Genomic DNA, 18,442 nt, shown 5'->3' with positions numbered 1-18,442 from the left:
CCATACTTTAGGACCTCGTGAAGGAGTTAAAAAGAGTGCTTATCTCAAAGTTCAGCTCCTCTTCTCAAACTTTGACAAGTGCAGCAGCTCTAATCTGAGTGCTGTGCTAAACAATGAATGAGCCAGGCTTAAAGCTGGTTTTAATATCACATCAGGTTTAAAGCAGGGTTTAATATTATATCAGGCTTAAAGCTAGGTTTAAATCTGATATAAAGGATTAAAGGGGGCAAGTTTGGATTGAGTCTCAGGATGTTCCTCAGCAGCAGATATGAAGAGACAGGTCTGATATTTGTAACATAAAGCTAATGTTCTCAGCTGTCTTTGGGACAGTGAAGAACCTGCAGTTCCTGTGACATCCAGCAGAGGCAGCAGCGAGTTAGCCCCATGCTACAACTTTACAGCAGAAATAAACATGTTTACAGCCTGATACACAAACTGATTGGTCCCTGTGGTTAATTTAAACCTTCATAACACCTTTATGGGGGAAGGAGGTTTCTATAACTCACCTGTTTCCATTATTAGGGGCGTGGCCTCTGTGACTGACAGGTGGATGATTACCTAGGTGGCTGCAGCTGCTAGCTGTCTGCTAGCTTCACCTGAACTGGACCTGTGGACCGTGTTTGTGCTCTCGGAGCCTTTTGGAGCATTTTTAATTACATCATATGACCAATAAAAATGGCTGCTGTGAGGTTACTGGATTAACACACCGTCCAATAAGGCAAAGCTTCAGATTTGCTGAGTGAAACCTGAGAGTTTTGATTGGATGTCACTAATTAGCAGGTATCTGTGAGTGTGAGAGATGCTTGCTGAAAGTGAAAGCGGCGAGCCGGTGTTTATTTCTGAACATAGTTCACAGATTTGTGACCTGAGATAGTTTTAACGCTCTTAGTGTCCAATCAGAGCACAGGAAGAGGAACAAACCACAACAACCTATTTGTGTGGACTCAGCAGCTTTGTAATGAAGACGAGGAGGAACACAGTGCTGCATGCAGCTGAGCGTGTTATTGACCTTGTGCTTCAGAGATGTCACATGACGCCTCTGTGAGGTCATGCATCATCTGACGTGTTCTTGTCCTTCTAACTCCTCTGATGAGAGCCTGTCCAGCTGCCGGTCAATCCAGCTAATGAGCATAAAGTTGTCCATCATTTGACCTCTGACCCTGCAGTATCGCTGCAGAGTCTGACAGGACAGATTCTCCTGCTGCACTTCCTGCAGAGCTCCATCTACACATGAATCACTCCAGGCGCTGTCACAGCACTGAAACATTTAACACATGATAATCACATCTGGATCCGCTTTAATGAAACAGGAGGACAAACGTGTTCTCAGCATGGTTTCAGTGACTTCAAGAGTCTGGGAGTCCTTCTGTTCATGCTGTGATTATTGTTCCGCATACTCACATGATGATGTTATTTTCATTGATACATTCAAAAACAGGAATTCACCATGCTGAACAGACCAATCACAGCAGCTGCAGCTCCTTTGGCCTGACGTGTCACGGCATTCCCAGGAGGTAAAAGATCAGATTACAGTTTTCATGCTGAAGCATAAATCCTCCGTGAGCATCAGGGACAGTTTATGGCTCTGCGGGATTTAGTGACCACGAAGGAGATGACCACAAAGAAACTGAACCAGTGGTTTATTCTAAGAATACTCATTTTTCACACATGAGGACACTGAAAAACATGAAGCAGTAAATCTGAGAGAAACTAAACTGAAATATGTAAAATTAAATGTTTATTTATGAGGCTCTAGTCTTTTTCTCCAATTGATCTCTCTGAGTTAACTTCAGTAATTACTTGACTCAAAGAAGTGCTGCCATTAATTAATGCTTCAATCTTAAATATGATCAACCTCTCTCTAATAATCGGCTACGTACTACAGGCCTTCAAGCTGGCTGTAGTTACTTAAAAAGCCATCTGTAGCTAATTACAGGCCATTCTCTCACCTTCCTTTCATATCAAAAATTCTTGAAAGAGTAGCTGTCAAACAGCTAACAGATCATCTGCAGATGCAATTCAAGGACACACAAAGAGGAGGAAATCTCTGCTCATGTGCTCACCACACTATTACAGATGGCGTACTCACACTTCCGGGTTATTCTTACATGTTGGTGAAGTCACAGATGGAAGTACAGTGAGGGCTAAAAGTATTGGAACAGTAAACCGATTACACGGAGACCCGCAGACTTTCTCATTTGAAGAGTGTCAGTCAGGTTTCAGAGCTCATCACAGCACAGAAACAGCTTTAGGTTAAGGTTAAAGGTTAAAACTGATCTTCTTATGGCCTCTGACAGTGGACTCATCTCTGTGCTTGTCCCGCTAGACCTCAGTGCAGCGTTCGATACTGTCGACCATAATATTCTATTAGAATGATTAGAGCGTGCTGTAGGTGCTAGGACCAATTCTGTTTACATTATACATGCTTCCCTTAGGCAGTATCATCAGAAGGTCTAGCACACATTTCACTGCTATGCTTATGACACCCAACTTTATCTATCCATGAAGCCAGATAACACACACCAATTAGTTAAACTGCAGGAAAGTTTTAAAGACCTGGATGACCTCTAATTTTCTGCTTCTAAATTGAGATAAAACTGAGGTTATTGTACTCGGCCCTGAAAATCTTAGAAATATGGCATCTAACCAGATTCTTACTCTGGATGGCATTACCTTGGCCTCCAGTAACACTGTGAGGAACCTTGGAGTCATTTTTGACCAGGACATGTCCTTCAACGCACATATTAAACAAATATGTAAGACTGCGTTCTTCCATTTGCACAACATCTCTAAGGTTAGAAATATCCTGTCTCAGAGTGACGCTGAAAAACTAGTTCATGCATTTATTACTTCCAGGCTGGACGACTGTAATTCATTATTATCAGGATGTCCAAAAACTCCCTGAAAAACCTTCAGTTAATCCAAAATGCTGCAGCAAGAGTCCTGACAGGGACTAGAAAGAGAGAGCATATTTCTCCTGTATTGGCTTCCCTTCATTGGCTTCCTGTTAAATCCAGAATTGAATTCAAAATCCTGCTCCTCACATACAAGGTCTTAAATAATCAGGCCCCATCTTATCTTAATGACCTTGTAGTACCATATCACCCTATTAGAGCACTTCGCTCTCGCTCTGCAGGCTTACTTGTTGTTCCTAGAGTATTTAAAAGTAGAATGGGAGGCAGAGCCTTCAGTTTTCAGGCCCCTCTTCTGTGGAACCAGCTTCCAGTTTGGATTCAGGAGACATACACTATCTCTACTTTTAAGATTACTTTTTGTTAAATCATATAGTCAGGGCTGGATAAGGTGACCCTGAATCCTCCCTTAGTTATGCTGCAATAGTTGTAGGCTGCTGGGGGATTCCCATGATGCACTGGGTATTTCTTTTTCAGTCACCTTTCTCACTCACTATGTATTAACAGACCTCTCTGCATTGAATCATATCTGTTATTAACCTCTGTCTCTCTTACACAGCATGTGTTTTATCCTGTCTTCCTTCTTTCACCCCAACGGGTCGCAGCAGATGGCCGCCCCTCCCTGAGCCTGGTTCTGCCGGAGGTTTCTTCCTGTTAAAAGGGAGTTTTTTCTATCCACCGTCACCAGAGTACTTGCTCTAAGGGGGTCATATGATTGTTGTGTTTTTGTCTGTATGTATTATTGTAGGGCCTACCTTACAATATAAAGTGCCTTGAGGCGTCTGTTGTTGTGATTTGGTGCTAAATAAATAAAATTGAATTGAATTGAAATTGAACTGAATTTGTCCAAATAATCAATCATTAAGAAAAATGTGCTCACATTAAACTGAACATTTAGTACTCATCTAATTCGATTAAATTTAATGTTTTACAAAATTTGAACATTAAAAAGGTTCAAATTTGGACTCGAGTCAATTTCATGTTTCCTTCAGTCAGACTGAAAAACGTTTAAGCGCGTCGTTTTTCATCCCTAAGCACACGCTGTGAGCGGGCTGTGCGAGCCAGACTCAGACACAGCAGGCTGAAGTTAGCTGGGATTATTCACCTTGCAGTCAGACTCTGCCCCACGATGTCAGCACCACTGTGCTGTCACACACAGGAAACACTCTTACATACTCTGACCGCCTGCCCCAGGAGACCCATATACACCCGCCACCTAAAATAGTCCACGGCAGCTGCGCGTCTGGTCTGTTCACCACACACTGAAAAAAATATGTTGTTGGATTTACTTAATTCAATGGTGGACATTTGTTGCACACAGATGTTTTGCTTTGGCAGCAACTTAAACAATTGAGTTAAATTAACACAATTTATTCATGTTCAATAAACCTGTGCAATTTGTGTTGATAAAATGTGACTTAAACATGTTTTGATGAAGTAATTTGAGCTCTTGAAATATTTTAATCCTTCACAATTTTCTCACTTTATCCCAACACCATTCAATAACTTTTACCCAATACTACTTGGTCCCTTAAATACTACATGTTATCTTCAAATTACATTTTGCTATTATATTCTAGTATCAAATACACAATTTTCAAATGGAGGCCTTATAACAGATTATATTGTTCTCTTCCAAGATGGTTGCTGGCATCCACCAGTAACCTTTCAAAACAAAATGTCTAATTTCACTGCATTGACAGTAGGTAAAGAATTAAACTGACATTACTCCACTACTGAATCTATATAAACCAACAGTTAAATAATGTCAGTTCTTCCGTGTTCTCTGGAATCAATCACAGCAAAGAAATTAGACTCTTTCTTTTGAAAAATGTTGGGAAAGAACAATACAAAACATTCTATTTAAGGCCTCTGACGTCAAGATTCAGTTAAACAACAATTATAACTAAACAATTTGAGGTAATGTTAGTTTCCATTAACATTAAATTAGGTTACTGAATTGGCAAACACCTTCCTATTAACATTACCCATTTTACCCCAATAACTAAAGAAATTAGCACTTGCAGGTCAAAACCTTTATTCAAGAGATGCAAAAATAACATTGATACAGTGACTGTCAAAAATTACGGCACTGATCATACTGTGACATCTTGGTTCAAAACAGCAAGCTTAGAAATATTCAACGTTCCTTACTTCAACTGAATGAAACTGAAAATACCATTTCACACGGCCCATATGGGATATTTAGACTGCATAACTGTTCATGCTACATCTCTTCACTAGTAAAAGAAAGAAAAAATACAAAGAGAAATTTAAAAATGCTGCCAAACAGACAGAGAACTTGTACAGAGCAAAAGGAAAAACAAACAACAACAACAACAAAAAAACGGCTCGTCCTCATGGCAGTTGCAGTGTATATAAAAATGAACCCTGCGATCTGTTCCTGGAATTGAGCTTCAAAAATGCAGCAGAACAAGTGTGAGATTTAAATGTCCTCTCACCTAGAGCTGGTCACCTCACATGCATAACAGTGAGCTTCGTTGCAGGAGCAGTTTTGTCTTAGTTGTGAGCTTTTCTTGAGAGCTGAGTTGCTTCCAACTCCATTACCACCCTTTGAATCACCTCAAAAGTGTAGCAGAGTTGTGATGGGTAACTCATATTGAAGGAATAAAAAAGGTCCAAACAGCATGGCTACTGCAAAGGTCACGTTATCCAGATCTTGAAGAACTACTATACCCTCGATGATGATGCCAACGTCAGAAAAGTCATTGCCTGGTGCACCCTCTGGAGACAGATGTTCATTGTGGTTTTCTCAATCTGTGCAGTGGCCTCAGTCAAGTCCTGGTTAAAAACAAAACATTTCTTTAAGATTCCTTTTTAAACTCATCTCTTTTGAATCTACCAGTTCTAATGTTAGAGTAATTTAAACCAATGCAAGCAACATAGTAAATAGCTATAGCCAAAGAGTGGCCTGCCATGCTGCCATTCATGGTCTAACAGAGTTTCTAAGAGAGGGTGAAAAACATAATTTCAAATGCTTTACATTAGTTTTTCTTAGAAAGACACCGGCCCATCAGAAATCCAGGTTTTGTCACTCAGAAGATGTTAGAATTTAGACTTTCAGCCCCACAATTTGGTTAGCTGTTGGTCTTTTTTTTTTTTCAAACAAAAGCTAATGTAAATATTGGTGGGATTTTCCTTTGTTCACTAGAATGACAAATTTAAAGTTTTTTCACACTGATGTGACCCCTAATACAGGGGTGGGGCCTCAAGGGCCGGCGGCTGAGTTCACTACCAGGCCTCATGTGAACTTCAAATTATTAAAGAGGACTACTGGTCCTAACTGGTCCAATGAGGATCAAGTGGATAACTAAATGCATTTTTAAATGTTGCAAAGCCACAATCTACTCATAAAACACTCACCATGAACTCCTGCACCAAGATGTTGCAATTGTCTTTCACACAGATGCGGAGCACTTTGACTCCCTTTGAGCATTAATGTCATCCTAAAGTATTATAACAAAGAAAACAGAGATTTGTGAACTTTTCAGTAGCACAGAAGAAAATGATCCCAGACCAAAACTTAAACCAGTCAACATGCAACACCAGCATCTACAAAGCAATATCAAAAGTTCCTGTTTGACATCAACTTTATGGATATATAGTTTCCAGAACATTTATTTTTTTAAAAAGATCAATTTTTCTCAGTGGGCCAGTAAATGCATGACGAAAATTATGGCATCCTTTCGGTGGAATCAGTACTCACAGGTAATAGTTGACTGTTTCAATGGATGCAGCATAAAAATCTTTTACTGACCTAATGCAATACATATACACTTTGTAGTTAAAGAATTTTAAAGTTCTTACTGTCATCATGGCAGCTACATCCTTTAGCTTTGTGCCCTGTTCCCCCAAACACTTTCAGCAGACTGTCAGAGAGAAACTCTGCTCCGTCAGAAACCTTGACTGTAAAGGCATGGTTGGGATGCACTGGAATGCTGCATTTCATCTGAAATGACATAAAATTATTTTGAAATAACAGCAGGCACTGTGCTTGGTTAATAATCAGTAATGTTTTGTTGAATAAAAACTGTGTTTCCAGATCTTATGGGATTAAAAAAATGTTTATTTCTGATTTGCAACCCAAGAACCCACAAGTTACAACCTCATTTTAGTTCAAGTGTGCATTAATGTGAGTCCAGTAATCACCTTTCTGACAATACATACAGGTATAAGTTAAACCTATGGCAGATTTTGGATTTCTCAGTTGTATTAATAGGGCGGTCTATTTGAGTATGCATGCACCTAATAATTATAAAAAACCTATTATAATTAAGTTACAGAAACCTTAAGCGAAAATAGAATATACTTTCTTACCATAACACCTTGAACCCACAATCCATCAGCTGACTCCTGGTGAAATGCAGAATAGATGTGGTCTCTCAATGTGCATCAACAAAAACAAAAACAAAAACAAAAGGACAGCAGGTGAGGGCAGGAGGGGTAGGGATGTAAGCTAGCATAATGCCGCTGATGATATTAGCTAAAGCTGTTCAATGTCCAAAATCTCACTAACACCACGGTGCAGTAAATACACAATGTAACTGAAGAGTCAGTTGACAAATCTATTCACACAGAAAACCAAATTATGTTATGAGTGCCTCGTAATTAGGTTTAATGTGATATTACGGCTCTTGTGCCAAAGACAAATTCAGATGAGAAAGCGCCAATTCTTTGATAACAGATAAAACAGCAAATAAGCTAACGGCTCTTTTTTAGCATGTTACATGGCGGCACTTTAGACGTTTAACTACATTTGGCTGAAATATGGTAAATATTAATTCAAAAAATCAAGACATACCAAAAAACGTAGAGTTGGCTGCTCGACTTGACTGAGATGGATGCATTTTTTAAACCACGATCCAAAGCCCGCGAGATGAAATCACGCGTGGTTTCACGAGATTTAACGTTGCTATCTTATTGACTTACTTCACCTGAACATGATATAAACAATTTAATACACCCTTTCTGCATATCATGTAGTTTTTACACTATATAGTTACATTTATCTTTAAAACATGAGGCAATTGTGTTAAATACATGCAAGATGCTTACATAAATCCAAGAGATGGCCAGTCCCTTTTTTTCAGTGCAGAGCAGTTTTTCAGGAAGTGACATCAGACATGTTTCAGGCGTTCAGAGGATACGCTGGGTTCTGAGCTCAGAGACGCAGACACAGCGCAGGAAATGTTGAAGTTGATGGTTTGATTCCCACAGCAACAGGGCAAGACATCAGGTTACATCACTGATGCTCCAGCTCCCCCTGGTGGCCAAACATGTGCATAAACAGTCAGTTCCATGACATCTGTGGCTGTAGCACCTGAACAGGTAGAAGAAATCTCTGCATCTGTCTGTGAAGAAGAAAGCTGTCAGCGTGTGCGAAACATTTATTGTGTCCCACTTTGAATAAACTCATTTAATAATTTGTTGCGTAATAATCCATCTGTCTGATGGAGAAATGTCTGTCTGTGTGATCATGTTAAAATTCTGAGTGAAGACTGTAAAACTGGACAAAACGTAGTTTAGGCTAACTTTTAAAGCAGGGTGAGACAGTCTGAAGCTGTTCTGAGGGCAAAGTTTCCATCCACTCATCAACATCAGGGTCACTTTGGGCTTTTAATGATTTCTTTGAGTGGCTATGTTTCCAGGTTGGAATGATTGTCCAACATCTTTACTGACTTTAAAGAACAAGTTTGACTTTATTTGGGATTTTCAAAATAAAGTTCACAATTCAGTTTTATCGATATATTTAGCATGAAATCACAGCAGCAGTCACCTGAAGGCACTTTATATGAGCAAGCGCTTTGGTGACAGTGGGAAAGAACACCCTTTTCAACAGGAAGGGAATTAGGCTCAGCTCCGACTGGTTGGGAGTGAGGGGAGGAAGACAGGACAAAGATAATTGTTTAGTTTCATGGCACAGAGCTAGCTTTTAACCAGAGTCCACAAACTTTCCACAGGGTTGAGGTCGGAGCTTTGAGAAGAACTTTCCAGAAGCTTAATGTTATCCTGCTTTATCCAAAACCAGTTCGGATGTGCGTTTGGGATCATTGTTCTGCTGGAACACAGTGGGGGTGTCCAAATGGTAAATGCTCTGTATTTGTATAGCGCTTTACTTGGTCCTAAGGACCCCAAAGCGCTTTACACTATACACAGTCATCCACCCATTCACACACTGGTGCTGGCAAGCTACAGTGTAGCCACAGACGCCCTCGGCCCCACTGACAGAGGCGAGGCTGCCGGACACTGGCGCCACCGGGCCCTCCGACCACCACCAGTAGGCAACGGGTGAAGTGTCTTGGCCAAGGGGACACAACGACCGAGACTGTCGGAGCTCGAACCGGCAACCTTCCAATTACAAGACGAACGCCCAACTCTTGAGCCACGATCGCCCCAAATTCATAGTCTAGCCTTCAGTTTTTGTGTCTTGGTAGAGTTTAATAAAAACTCAGCTGCCTGCTCCTTGCTATGTAAAATATAACAGGACACTGGCGTAAATTCTCGATCATGTCACACTTCTGTTTAATCAGTTTTCTGTTTGACATTTATTCAGCTGTGTGAAAACTATAACTATAATCTCAGCCAAACTGATTTACTCACGAACAAATAAAACAGAAAAAAGCCAAACAAAAACATTTTCAAATTATCTAAGTGACTTATGTATCATGTTTAACCTGAGTAGCGAAAGACCGCGGGGATGGTGGCTGAAAACAATAGTTCACTGTTCTCACCCCGGCTAGCTATTGAGCGGGTGGGTAACAGATGTCTCAGAAAAAGTCTGAGGACTTTTGCAAATATGTGATGGCTTGATAAACCAAGCAGATATTTGAAATTTACACACCTACATTCTCGCCTTAAAAGTTTATTTTGTAACCCAGAAAAAGTAATAAGAGCAAAATTAAAACTAAGTAACTGCCACCATTGTTGGAAACTGGAATTGGCTGGGCTGTGCTGTGAATTCTGGGATATGGTGGGCCAGCAAGGATACACCCGACCCATCCTTCAAATCTGGGGAAAAGGAGGACGCATTTGTTGGCCGCATTTGGAGGAGTCTATGAATTTGGACAGCCTTCGTCACGTCGCTGTAACATAATCGGCCTACAAATGTAGTCTCAGGAGGATGCAGCCTATGAATTTGGACACCCTTAGTGTCCAAGTTTCAAACATCTAGCTGTTGATTTGAGGTGAAGTTGATGAATTTGAAGGCAGTCCTCCTCCTTCATTATTCAAGCCACTGACTGCGAAACAGCCCAGAGCATGATGCTACCAACACCATGCTTCAGTGCTCTTCGGTTTGGAAGCCTCACCTTTACTCCTCCAAATATACCTCTTATCATCGTGTCTTATAAATTCATACATTTATATGTATTCTAATTATAACATTATTGTTTTTATTCTAATGAGAAGTTTAGATAAAAAGTGCAATATTATTACAAAAATAATTTATTGACAAAAAGCTCAGTTAAATGTAATATTTTCAAACATCAGCTTTTCTTTTATTCATTCACATTGTTATATAATAATAATAATAATAATAATAATAATAATAATAATAATAATAATAATAATAATAATAATAATAATAATGTTGTTTTAGCATCACTGAGGTTCCATAGACACATTCCTCGGCGTCCTTTCTGATGCAGCTGAAGTTTCGTGCGCATGCGCCGCTGCTGTCACGACTCGGACGCCGCTGCGGGGAAACATGGCGATGAAGGCGCTCAGAGGGATGGTGAACGGGGCGATGAGCGAGCTGTCCTCGGCCGTCAGCGGGAGCAGAGCCCCGGCCGCCGCTCCTACCTCCGCCACCGCTGCCGCCCGGGAACATGTGATGGCCGTCAAACGGGATTACATCTCCCAGCCGCGCCTCAGTGAGTCCCACCACCACCACCATCATTATCATCATCATCATTATCAGGCAGACTGAGGTCCGCAGCAGGAGGAGGAGGATGAGGGTTAATGGAATAAACCAGGCGATGATGGAGGCTGAAAAAAACTCTCAGGTGCTGGCGTTGTAATCTCTTACTTTTGTCGGCTTGTAAATTACATGCTGAGCATTAAAAATGTTCCTGACAGCTCACCTATATATCTGTTTCTGCACTCTTTCACAGCAGTTCACAGTCACAGTTCAGAATAATGCTCCTGTGTCTGATCCTGGGCCTCCTCTCTGTCACATCACATAGACCTGAGAGGAGCACAGACGCGATAAACGGAGTGTTTAGAGCAGGATTAAAGTGTTAGCGATGAGGCTCACCTGCACAGGTGAACATGTGCGAGCTCATTACACCCGTTCTTTCAGTGTGATGTGATTTAAAGTGAGAGGGAAACGCTCTTCAGAGGCTCGTGTTGAACAGAAACTTTTTTATTCATATTTAGGTTCTGCACACTGCAGAGTCTCTAAGGCTCGTATCTCCCGTCAGACTGTGGTTCATGTGACTTCCAGCAGGTGGAGACTTTGAGCTTATAAAAGAAGATTTCACATGTTGGAGAAACGGTGCTGTCATGTGGAGATCTGCAGCTGTGCAGCGCTCCACCTGTGCTCCACCTGTGCTCCACCTGTGCTCCACCCACGCTGTACTGACTTGTGCTGTTTTTGTCTCCTCAGCCTACAAAACAGTGTCTGGAGTCAACGGGCCGCTGGTGATCCTGGACCAGGTTAAGGTAAGAGGAAAACCTCCTCAGCTGTTTGTCTCAGCGTCCTCTTTACTAAGCGTCTCTCAATAAAACCAGCAGATCCTGCAGTCGGAGCGTCCTCACACCACGTTTAAATCCGTTTATGTAGTTTCCCTCAAATAAATGGTGAACTGTGCTATGTTTTCTGACACGTGTATAGTGGAGGTTGGTAACTCTCGTGGTCTCCCTTCACAGTTCCCAAGGTACGCCGAGATCGTCCACCTCACGCTGCCGGATGGAACCAGGAGGAGCGGCCAGGTGCTGGAAGTCACCGGCTCCAAAGCTGTGGTGCAGGTATTCACATCAGTCTGACACAATGTGGGCACTTCCAGAAGGACCCCGATGAACTGTTTCCTCCTCCGCTCTGCCTTCTGCAGGTGTTTGAGGGGACTGCAGGCATCGATGCCAAGAAGACCAGCTGCGAGTTCACAGGTGACATATTACGGACGCCGGTCTCAGAGGACATGCTGGGTACGTCACGTGACAGAATGAGGTTCACAAAGGTCCTCATGAATCCCCGTCCGCTGTTGAATGTGTGATGAGGTCCTCAGATGTGTGCTGAGGCGTGTTTTTGTGTTTGCAGGTCGTGTGTTTAACGGGTCGGGTAAACCCATCGACCGAGGACCCGCTGTCCTGGCCGAAGACTTCCTGGACATCATGGGTATGTCTCTGCTTCGAGGAGACTTGCCATGATCTGATTGGTGCAGCAGTCTGATGCAAACATCTGAAACAGGCAGTAAAGTTTCTTCGACTTGTTCGGAGGAAAAATGTCAGAAATGAGAGAAAACACAGCAGATTTAACCTGATCTCAGTTTTAATGTTTTATAGAGACACACGTGGTCAAAATCAGGCTCTGTCTGTATGTTTGACTCGCAGTCACAGTAACGCCCACCTTCTCATTAATACCTCACCTCAGTGTGGAACATGTGGTTACACACTGACGTCACTCAGGGTTCGAGCTGGGCTTGATCGCGTGGACTCACATGCAGTTCAGGTCAAAGAACGACCCACAGAATCAAAAGTTTGGAGGTTTAATCGGAGAAAAGTCAGATTTCAGAAGGAGGGAAACGATAAACAGCTTTCTATGAGTTTTTAAGTAAAATGTGATTAGAATAAATTTAAAGGATGTGTTTTAGGACGTAGAGTTGTGGGCAGAGTCTCTTGTGCTGTGGGTCATGATGAGTTTATTTTTAGGAACTTTATTTCGCTAAACCGTGGCTCAGGGGGTTGGGAATCGCATCTGTAACCGGAAGGTGGCCGGTTCGATCCCTGGGCTCTCTGTCCTGGTCGTTGTGTCCCTGGGCAAGACACTTTACCCTACTTGCCTACTGGTGTTGGCCAGAGGGGCCGATGGCGCGATATGGCAGCCTCGCTTCTGTCAGTCTGCCCCAGGGCAGCTGTGGCTACAACTGTAGCTTGCCTCCACCAGTGTATGAATGTGAGAGTGAATGAATAGTGGTATTGTAAAGCGCTTTGGGTGCCTTGAAAAGCGCTATATAAATCCAATCCATTATAATTGTAGTTTTGAAATAGAAAAATACATTCAGTTTTCAGCTTTCATGTTGACTTCCTCGAGTCCTCATAAACTGCACCTGTGAATCTCCGTGTACTTGTCTCTGACTTCTTGGAGTTGTTATTATCTGCTGCAGTGGATCACGTGTTCAGTTCCTTCATACATGTGTTTGTAACCACGTTCTCCTCAGGACAGCCCATAAACCCTCAGTGCCGCATTTACCCTGAGGAGATGATCCAGACTGGCATCTCTGCCATCGATGGCATGAACAGCATCGCCAGAGGGCAGAAAATCCCCATTTTCTCTGCTGCCGGGCTGCCGCACAACGAGGTACTCGCACCCTACTCCGAGAGGGGGCAGGGTCGGTAAACACATCACCTCCTCTTCATTATTGTGATGTAATGACTGAAAAGGAAATCAGATCCCTCTTCTTCTGTCTCAGATTGCAGCTCAGATCTGCCGGCAGGCCGGTTTGGTGAAGAAGTCAAAGGACGTGATGGACTACAGCGAGGACAACTTTGCCATTGTTTTTGCCGCCATGGGGGTGAGTTCTTCAGATGCTTCCTCATCAGAAGCCTCTGAATATGAGAGCAAGTTTATTGATGTCTTAAAGCTGCCCCACACACTCAGCACCTGCAAACTCCCACTCACAGAGCTCAGTGATCTACTCTCCGCCCTCAGGTGAACATGGAGACAGCCAGGTTCTTCAAGTCGGACTTCGAGGAGAACGGCTCCATGGACAATGTCTGCTTGTTCCTCAACCTGGCCAATGACCCGACGTAGGACAAAACATTAAGAACAAAGCTCACACACACACACACACACACACACACACACACACACACACACACACACACACACACACACACACACACACACACACACACACACACACACACACACACACATTTGCATACACACACAGACAAACAGACAGAGCTGAAGGCAGATTTCCAGGTGTTTCATAGATGATGTCAGATTTGCTGTATGGGCCGTGGGAGCGGGTCAAGTGTTTGGGGGTTCACCTTCAGGCGCTCAAACAGCAGTTTTGTAACGTTGCAGGAACACACAGGTGTGCTCTGCAGGTCGAGCTGTGTTCTTCTAAGAGTTAGTGATGGCTGAGGCTAACCTGCACCGGGGGTCGGCCCACATTCACAGATTATCGGGCCATTGTGTTGCAGAATCGAGCGGATCATCACCCCCCGCTTGGCACTGACGGCGGCCGAGTACTTGGCCTATCAGTGTGAGAAGCACGTGCTTGTCATCCTCACCGATATGAGCTCGTACGCAGAGGCGCTCAGAGAGGTCAGCTGCTCTTTCACTCTCACTTACCGTAACAGGAAACTGGAAACTGGAAATGATCATGTGATTGCTCCCCGCCGCCAGGTGTCCGCAGCCAGAGAGGAAGTGCCAGGACGCCGAGGTTTCCCCGGATACATGTACACCGACCTGGCAACCATCTATGAGAGAGCCGGCAGGGTTGAGGGACGCAGCGGCTCCATCACCCAGATCCCCATCCTCACCATGCCCAACGACGGTACACACACATACTCAGACACACACGTGCTCATCTCACATACAAAGGATTGGAATTTTGTGGATTTCACAGCAAGTTCTCATCTCTCGCAGACATCACCCATCCCATCCCTGACCTGACCGGGTACATCACTGAGGGACAGATCTACGTGGACAGACAGCTTCACAACAGACAGGTAACAAAGCTCCGCCTTCAGACGTCACCTGTGGAGCTCTGAGCTCTGTAGCCGGCCTCAGGTAGAGGAATGCCAGGCTCTGTCAGTCAACCTGGCATACGCCATAGCCATCAGGTGACCCTGACCTGTCCTCCCCGTCTTCCTCCACTCAGATCTATCCTCCCATCAATGTGCTTCCGTCTCTCTCCCGTCTCATGAAGTCCGCCATCGGGGAGGGAATGACCCGCAGAGACCACTCTGACGTCTCCAACCAGCTCGTACGTATACACCTGCTCCAGGCTGCACGCTCCTGTCTTCCTGCTTAATCTAAGTGTGTGTGTGTCTGTGTGTGTGCAGTATGCCTGTTATGCTATAGGGAAGGATGTCCAGGCCATGAAGGCAGTGGTGGGAGAGGAGGCTCTGACGGCCGATGATCTGCTGTACCTGGAGTTCCTCACCAAGTTTGAGAAAAACTTCATCTCTCAAGGTGCCATTGGACTCTTTGTTTGCTTGTTTGTTCACCTTTATGTAACTACGTTGAACAGATCCAGCTTTCTTTGGAAAGCTGGTTAGGATTTATTAATTGCTTTAATCAAAATCAAATCAAATCAAATCAAAATTTATTTATATAGCACATATTAAAACAACAGTGTTGACCATAGTGCTTCACAGTCAATAAAAACATGAGACAGTTAAAACAAACAATAAAAGAGGACAACAAACAATAGGTAACAACACAACAAGCTAAAACAGCCAACTAGTTAGAATCAAAAGCCAAAGTAAAACGATACGTTTTAAGATGTGATTTAAAAGACTGGATAGACTCGGCAGTACGAATATGAACAGGGAGGTTATTCCAAAGTCTGGGTGCCACGGTTGCCAAGGCCCGGTCGCCTCTCGACTTCATTCGAGACCTAGGTTGTGCTAGGAGCCTGTGGTTGGATGATCTAAGTGCTCTGTTGGGATTGTATGAATGGAGTAAATCAGAAAGATAACTGGGCGCAAAATTATTCAAAATATTAAAAGTGAACAAAAGAATTTTAAAATCTATGAGATATTTAACAGGGAGCCAATGTAATTTGGCTAAAATTGGAGTTATGCGTTCATGAATTCTCGTACCTGTTAAAAGATGCGCAGCTGCATTTTGAATTAACTGGAGCCGGCAAAGAGAAGAGTGTTGGAGGCCTGAGTAGAGGGAGTTACAGTAGTCCAATCTGGATGTGATAAATGCGTGGATAAGCTTTTCAAGGTCCTTTAAAGGAAAGAACGGCTTTGCTTTGGAAATCTGACGCAACTGGTAAAAGCTGTTTTTTACCACAGTGGAGACCTGTTTCTCGAGTTTAAAAGAGCCATCCAGGAACACTCCGAGGTTTCTTACAGTGGACGAAAGATGGCTAGCGAGAGGGCCTAGGGCATCAGCTAACTGGTCTAGTGATTTTGGTCTTCGTTCAATGTAAGAAAATTATGTGATAAACAAATTTTAACTTCATGCAAACAGTTGAACAGAGGTTGCAAAGAAGCAGTCACATCGGATTTCAAAGGTAAATAAATCTGGATATCATCGGCATAACAGTGAAAGGAGATGTTGTATTTACTAAAAATTAATCCCAAGGGCAACATGTACAAAGAGAAAAGAGCAGGACCGAGCACGGACCCTTGAGGCACACCACAATAAATAGGGGCAGAAGCCGAGAAGTGTTGCTGTAGTTAGTGAGACCATTAGGGTCAAGATTTTGCTTTTTCATAATAGGTTGCACAACAGCATGCTTAAAGACAGACGGTACACAACCTGATGACAATGATGCATTCAGCAGAGATAAGATACAAGGACCAATAACATGTAAAGCTTCCTTAAAGAAACGAGAAGGAAGAATATCATGCGGGGAACCAGAGATTTTGAGATGATCAATTATATCTTTTAAAGCAGAATAAGACACTGGCTCAAACTGTTGAAAGACAGTCAAGCATTCAGAAGCTGGAACTGGGTCTAAAACTGATGATGAATGAGATGGATGAGAAGCCCTTAGAGCTGAGATTTTATCAGAGAAATACTTTAAGAATTTATCACAAAGAGCAGGGGAAGCATCCCTATAAGTGGTAGTGCGAGGGTTTATCACAGAATTAAAAGTATTAAAAAGTGCTCGGGGGTTGTGGCTATTAGTCATAATAATGCTAGACAAAAAGGCAGATTTGGCAGCTTTAACAGACTTTTGATACTTAAATAAACTTTAATAAATCCTAACTCCCAGTCAGAGATGACAGGTACGATGATGATGGTTATCAGCTTTCTCTGTTAACCCGGGTTATCTGCTTCAGGCTCTGAGTGCCCTCACATTAGGAGGAGCATTTCACGGGTCATGTGACTCTTTGTCCACCCGATACCCACATCAAACTGCTGTGATGTCAGACACTGGTGTTCACCTGTCCCTGTGTTTGTGTTTAGGTGCCTATGAGAATCGCAGCGTGTTTGAGACTCTGGACATTGGCTGGCAGCTCATGAGGATCTTCCCCAAAGAGATGCTTAAGAGGATCCCCCAGAGCACACTGGCCGAGTTCTACCCCCGAGAGGCCAAACACTAACTAGACACACACACAGACACACACACACTGCTTCCTGCCCTCGCTGTGTTCGTACAGTGTAGTGATGTGATGCTGTGACGTTCTCACACTCATGACCTTCATGTCCTGCTTCCACTCAGAGAGGAAGGAGACGAGGAGGAGGAGCCTGCACATCAGCGTGTTCATGATGATGATGATTTGCACTCTGTGGTCAGTTTAACGTCAGAGGTTATTTTATGAGGACCTGCAGAACTTCAGCAGAGACAGATGTTGAATCCAGATGTTCTGTCGTGCTCATTTCATGCCGCATTAGAAATGCTGATGTCTTCTGATCAAGGTCAAAATAATAATTCAAACACATCCAAAGAAAAGTGTAAATTCCATTTTTATTGTGTCTTTAAATCAGGTGTGAGGTTCTGTGCGTTCTGTGCGGTTCTTGTGGTTCCTTTAGATTCAGTGTACTCTTTTTTTTTTTTTTTTTTCTCATGCCAAAAGCTTGATGTGACGATGAATGTGTGTGTTCTTTGTAGGCACTGCGTGCTCATTGGTGGATGTACAAACTGCATGCATCGCCGCTGAATGTTTCCTGTTGGTGCCTGAAGTGCAGTCTGAAATAAAAGCTGCTGTGTCATCATTCCTGAGTGGTCGTGTGTTTAATGCCGTGTATGAACACAGCTGTGGGTTAACATGAAGGAGTCTGAGCAGCAAGGAGGTCGTGGTGGATGGACGGCTGGAGCACGGGATGGTGTGACATGGAAACACCTACACCCTCTTAAAAACATCCTTAAACTCATGAATCTTCTTCCAGAAAACTCCTCTCACTACATATGTGTGTGTATCCACACAAACGCAGCTCAGCTCAACCACCGGGTGAGCACAGGTAGCTGGGAGGAAGTTTACACGAGGACAGCCCAGTGCTGCTACCAGCTGCTCCCCAGGTGAGTCTGTTTCCCACATACCTGCGTCAGCTGCAGCCAGAGTGAGAGCAGGATGGGCTACAGGTGTGCTTTATAACCCAGTACACTAAGTGAATTATAGTTCAGTCTGCTGAGACACCTGAGTCACCTTTCCTG

General features: G+C 43.2%; 1 protein-coding gene across 1 annotated transcript; it reads left to right on the top strand.

Annotated features, from left to right (window-relative positions):
* The first annotated feature begins 10,595 nt into the window (after positions 1 to 10,595).
* Positions 10,596 to 18,003, top strand: atp6v1b2 (ATPase H+ transporting V1 subunit B2). Its single transcript, XM_026174695.2, has 14 exons — positions 10,596 to 10,804; positions 11,539 to 11,594; positions 11,802 to 11,900; positions 11,984 to 12,077; positions 12,190 to 12,267; positions 13,310 to 13,449; positions 13,562 to 13,663; positions 13,801 to 13,898; positions 14,301 to 14,424; positions 14,506 to 14,656; positions 14,749 to 14,831; positions 14,984 to 15,088; positions 15,168 to 15,297; positions 17,254 to 18,003. The coding sequence occupies exons 1-14, from the start codon at positions 10,639 to 10,641 to the stop codon at positions 17,388 to 17,390; spliced, it is 1,563 nt and encodes a 520-aa protein (XP_026030480.1). The 5' UTR covers positions 10,596 to 10,638; the 3' UTR covers positions 17,391 to 18,003.
* The last annotated feature ends 439 nt before the right edge of the window (positions 18,004 to 18,442 follow it).

This window comes from Astatotilapia calliptera, chromosome 7, assembly GCF_964374335.1.
Source record: "Astatotilapia calliptera chromosome 7, fAstCal68.1, whole genome shotgun sequence".
NCBI classification, from domain to species: domain Eukaryota; kingdom Metazoa; phylum Chordata; class Actinopteri; order Cichliformes; family Cichlidae; genus Astatotilapia; species Astatotilapia calliptera.
This window is presented reverse-complemented; position numbering and strand designations above follow the sequence as displayed.

Coding starts and splice junctions, on each gene's coding strand:
- atp6v1b2 (XM_026174695.2), top strand. CDS start 10,639: ATGGCGATGAAGGCGCTCAGAGGGATGGTGAACGGGGCGATGAGCGAG. Junction 12,078..12,189: donor GGTCTCAGAGGACATGCTGG/GTACGTCACGTG, acceptor TTGTGTTTGCAG/GTCGTGTGTTTAACGGGTCG. Junction 13,664..13,800: donor TTGTTTTTGCCGCCATGGGG/GTGAGTTCTTCA, acceptor CTCCGCCCTCAG/GTGAACATGGAGACAGCCAG.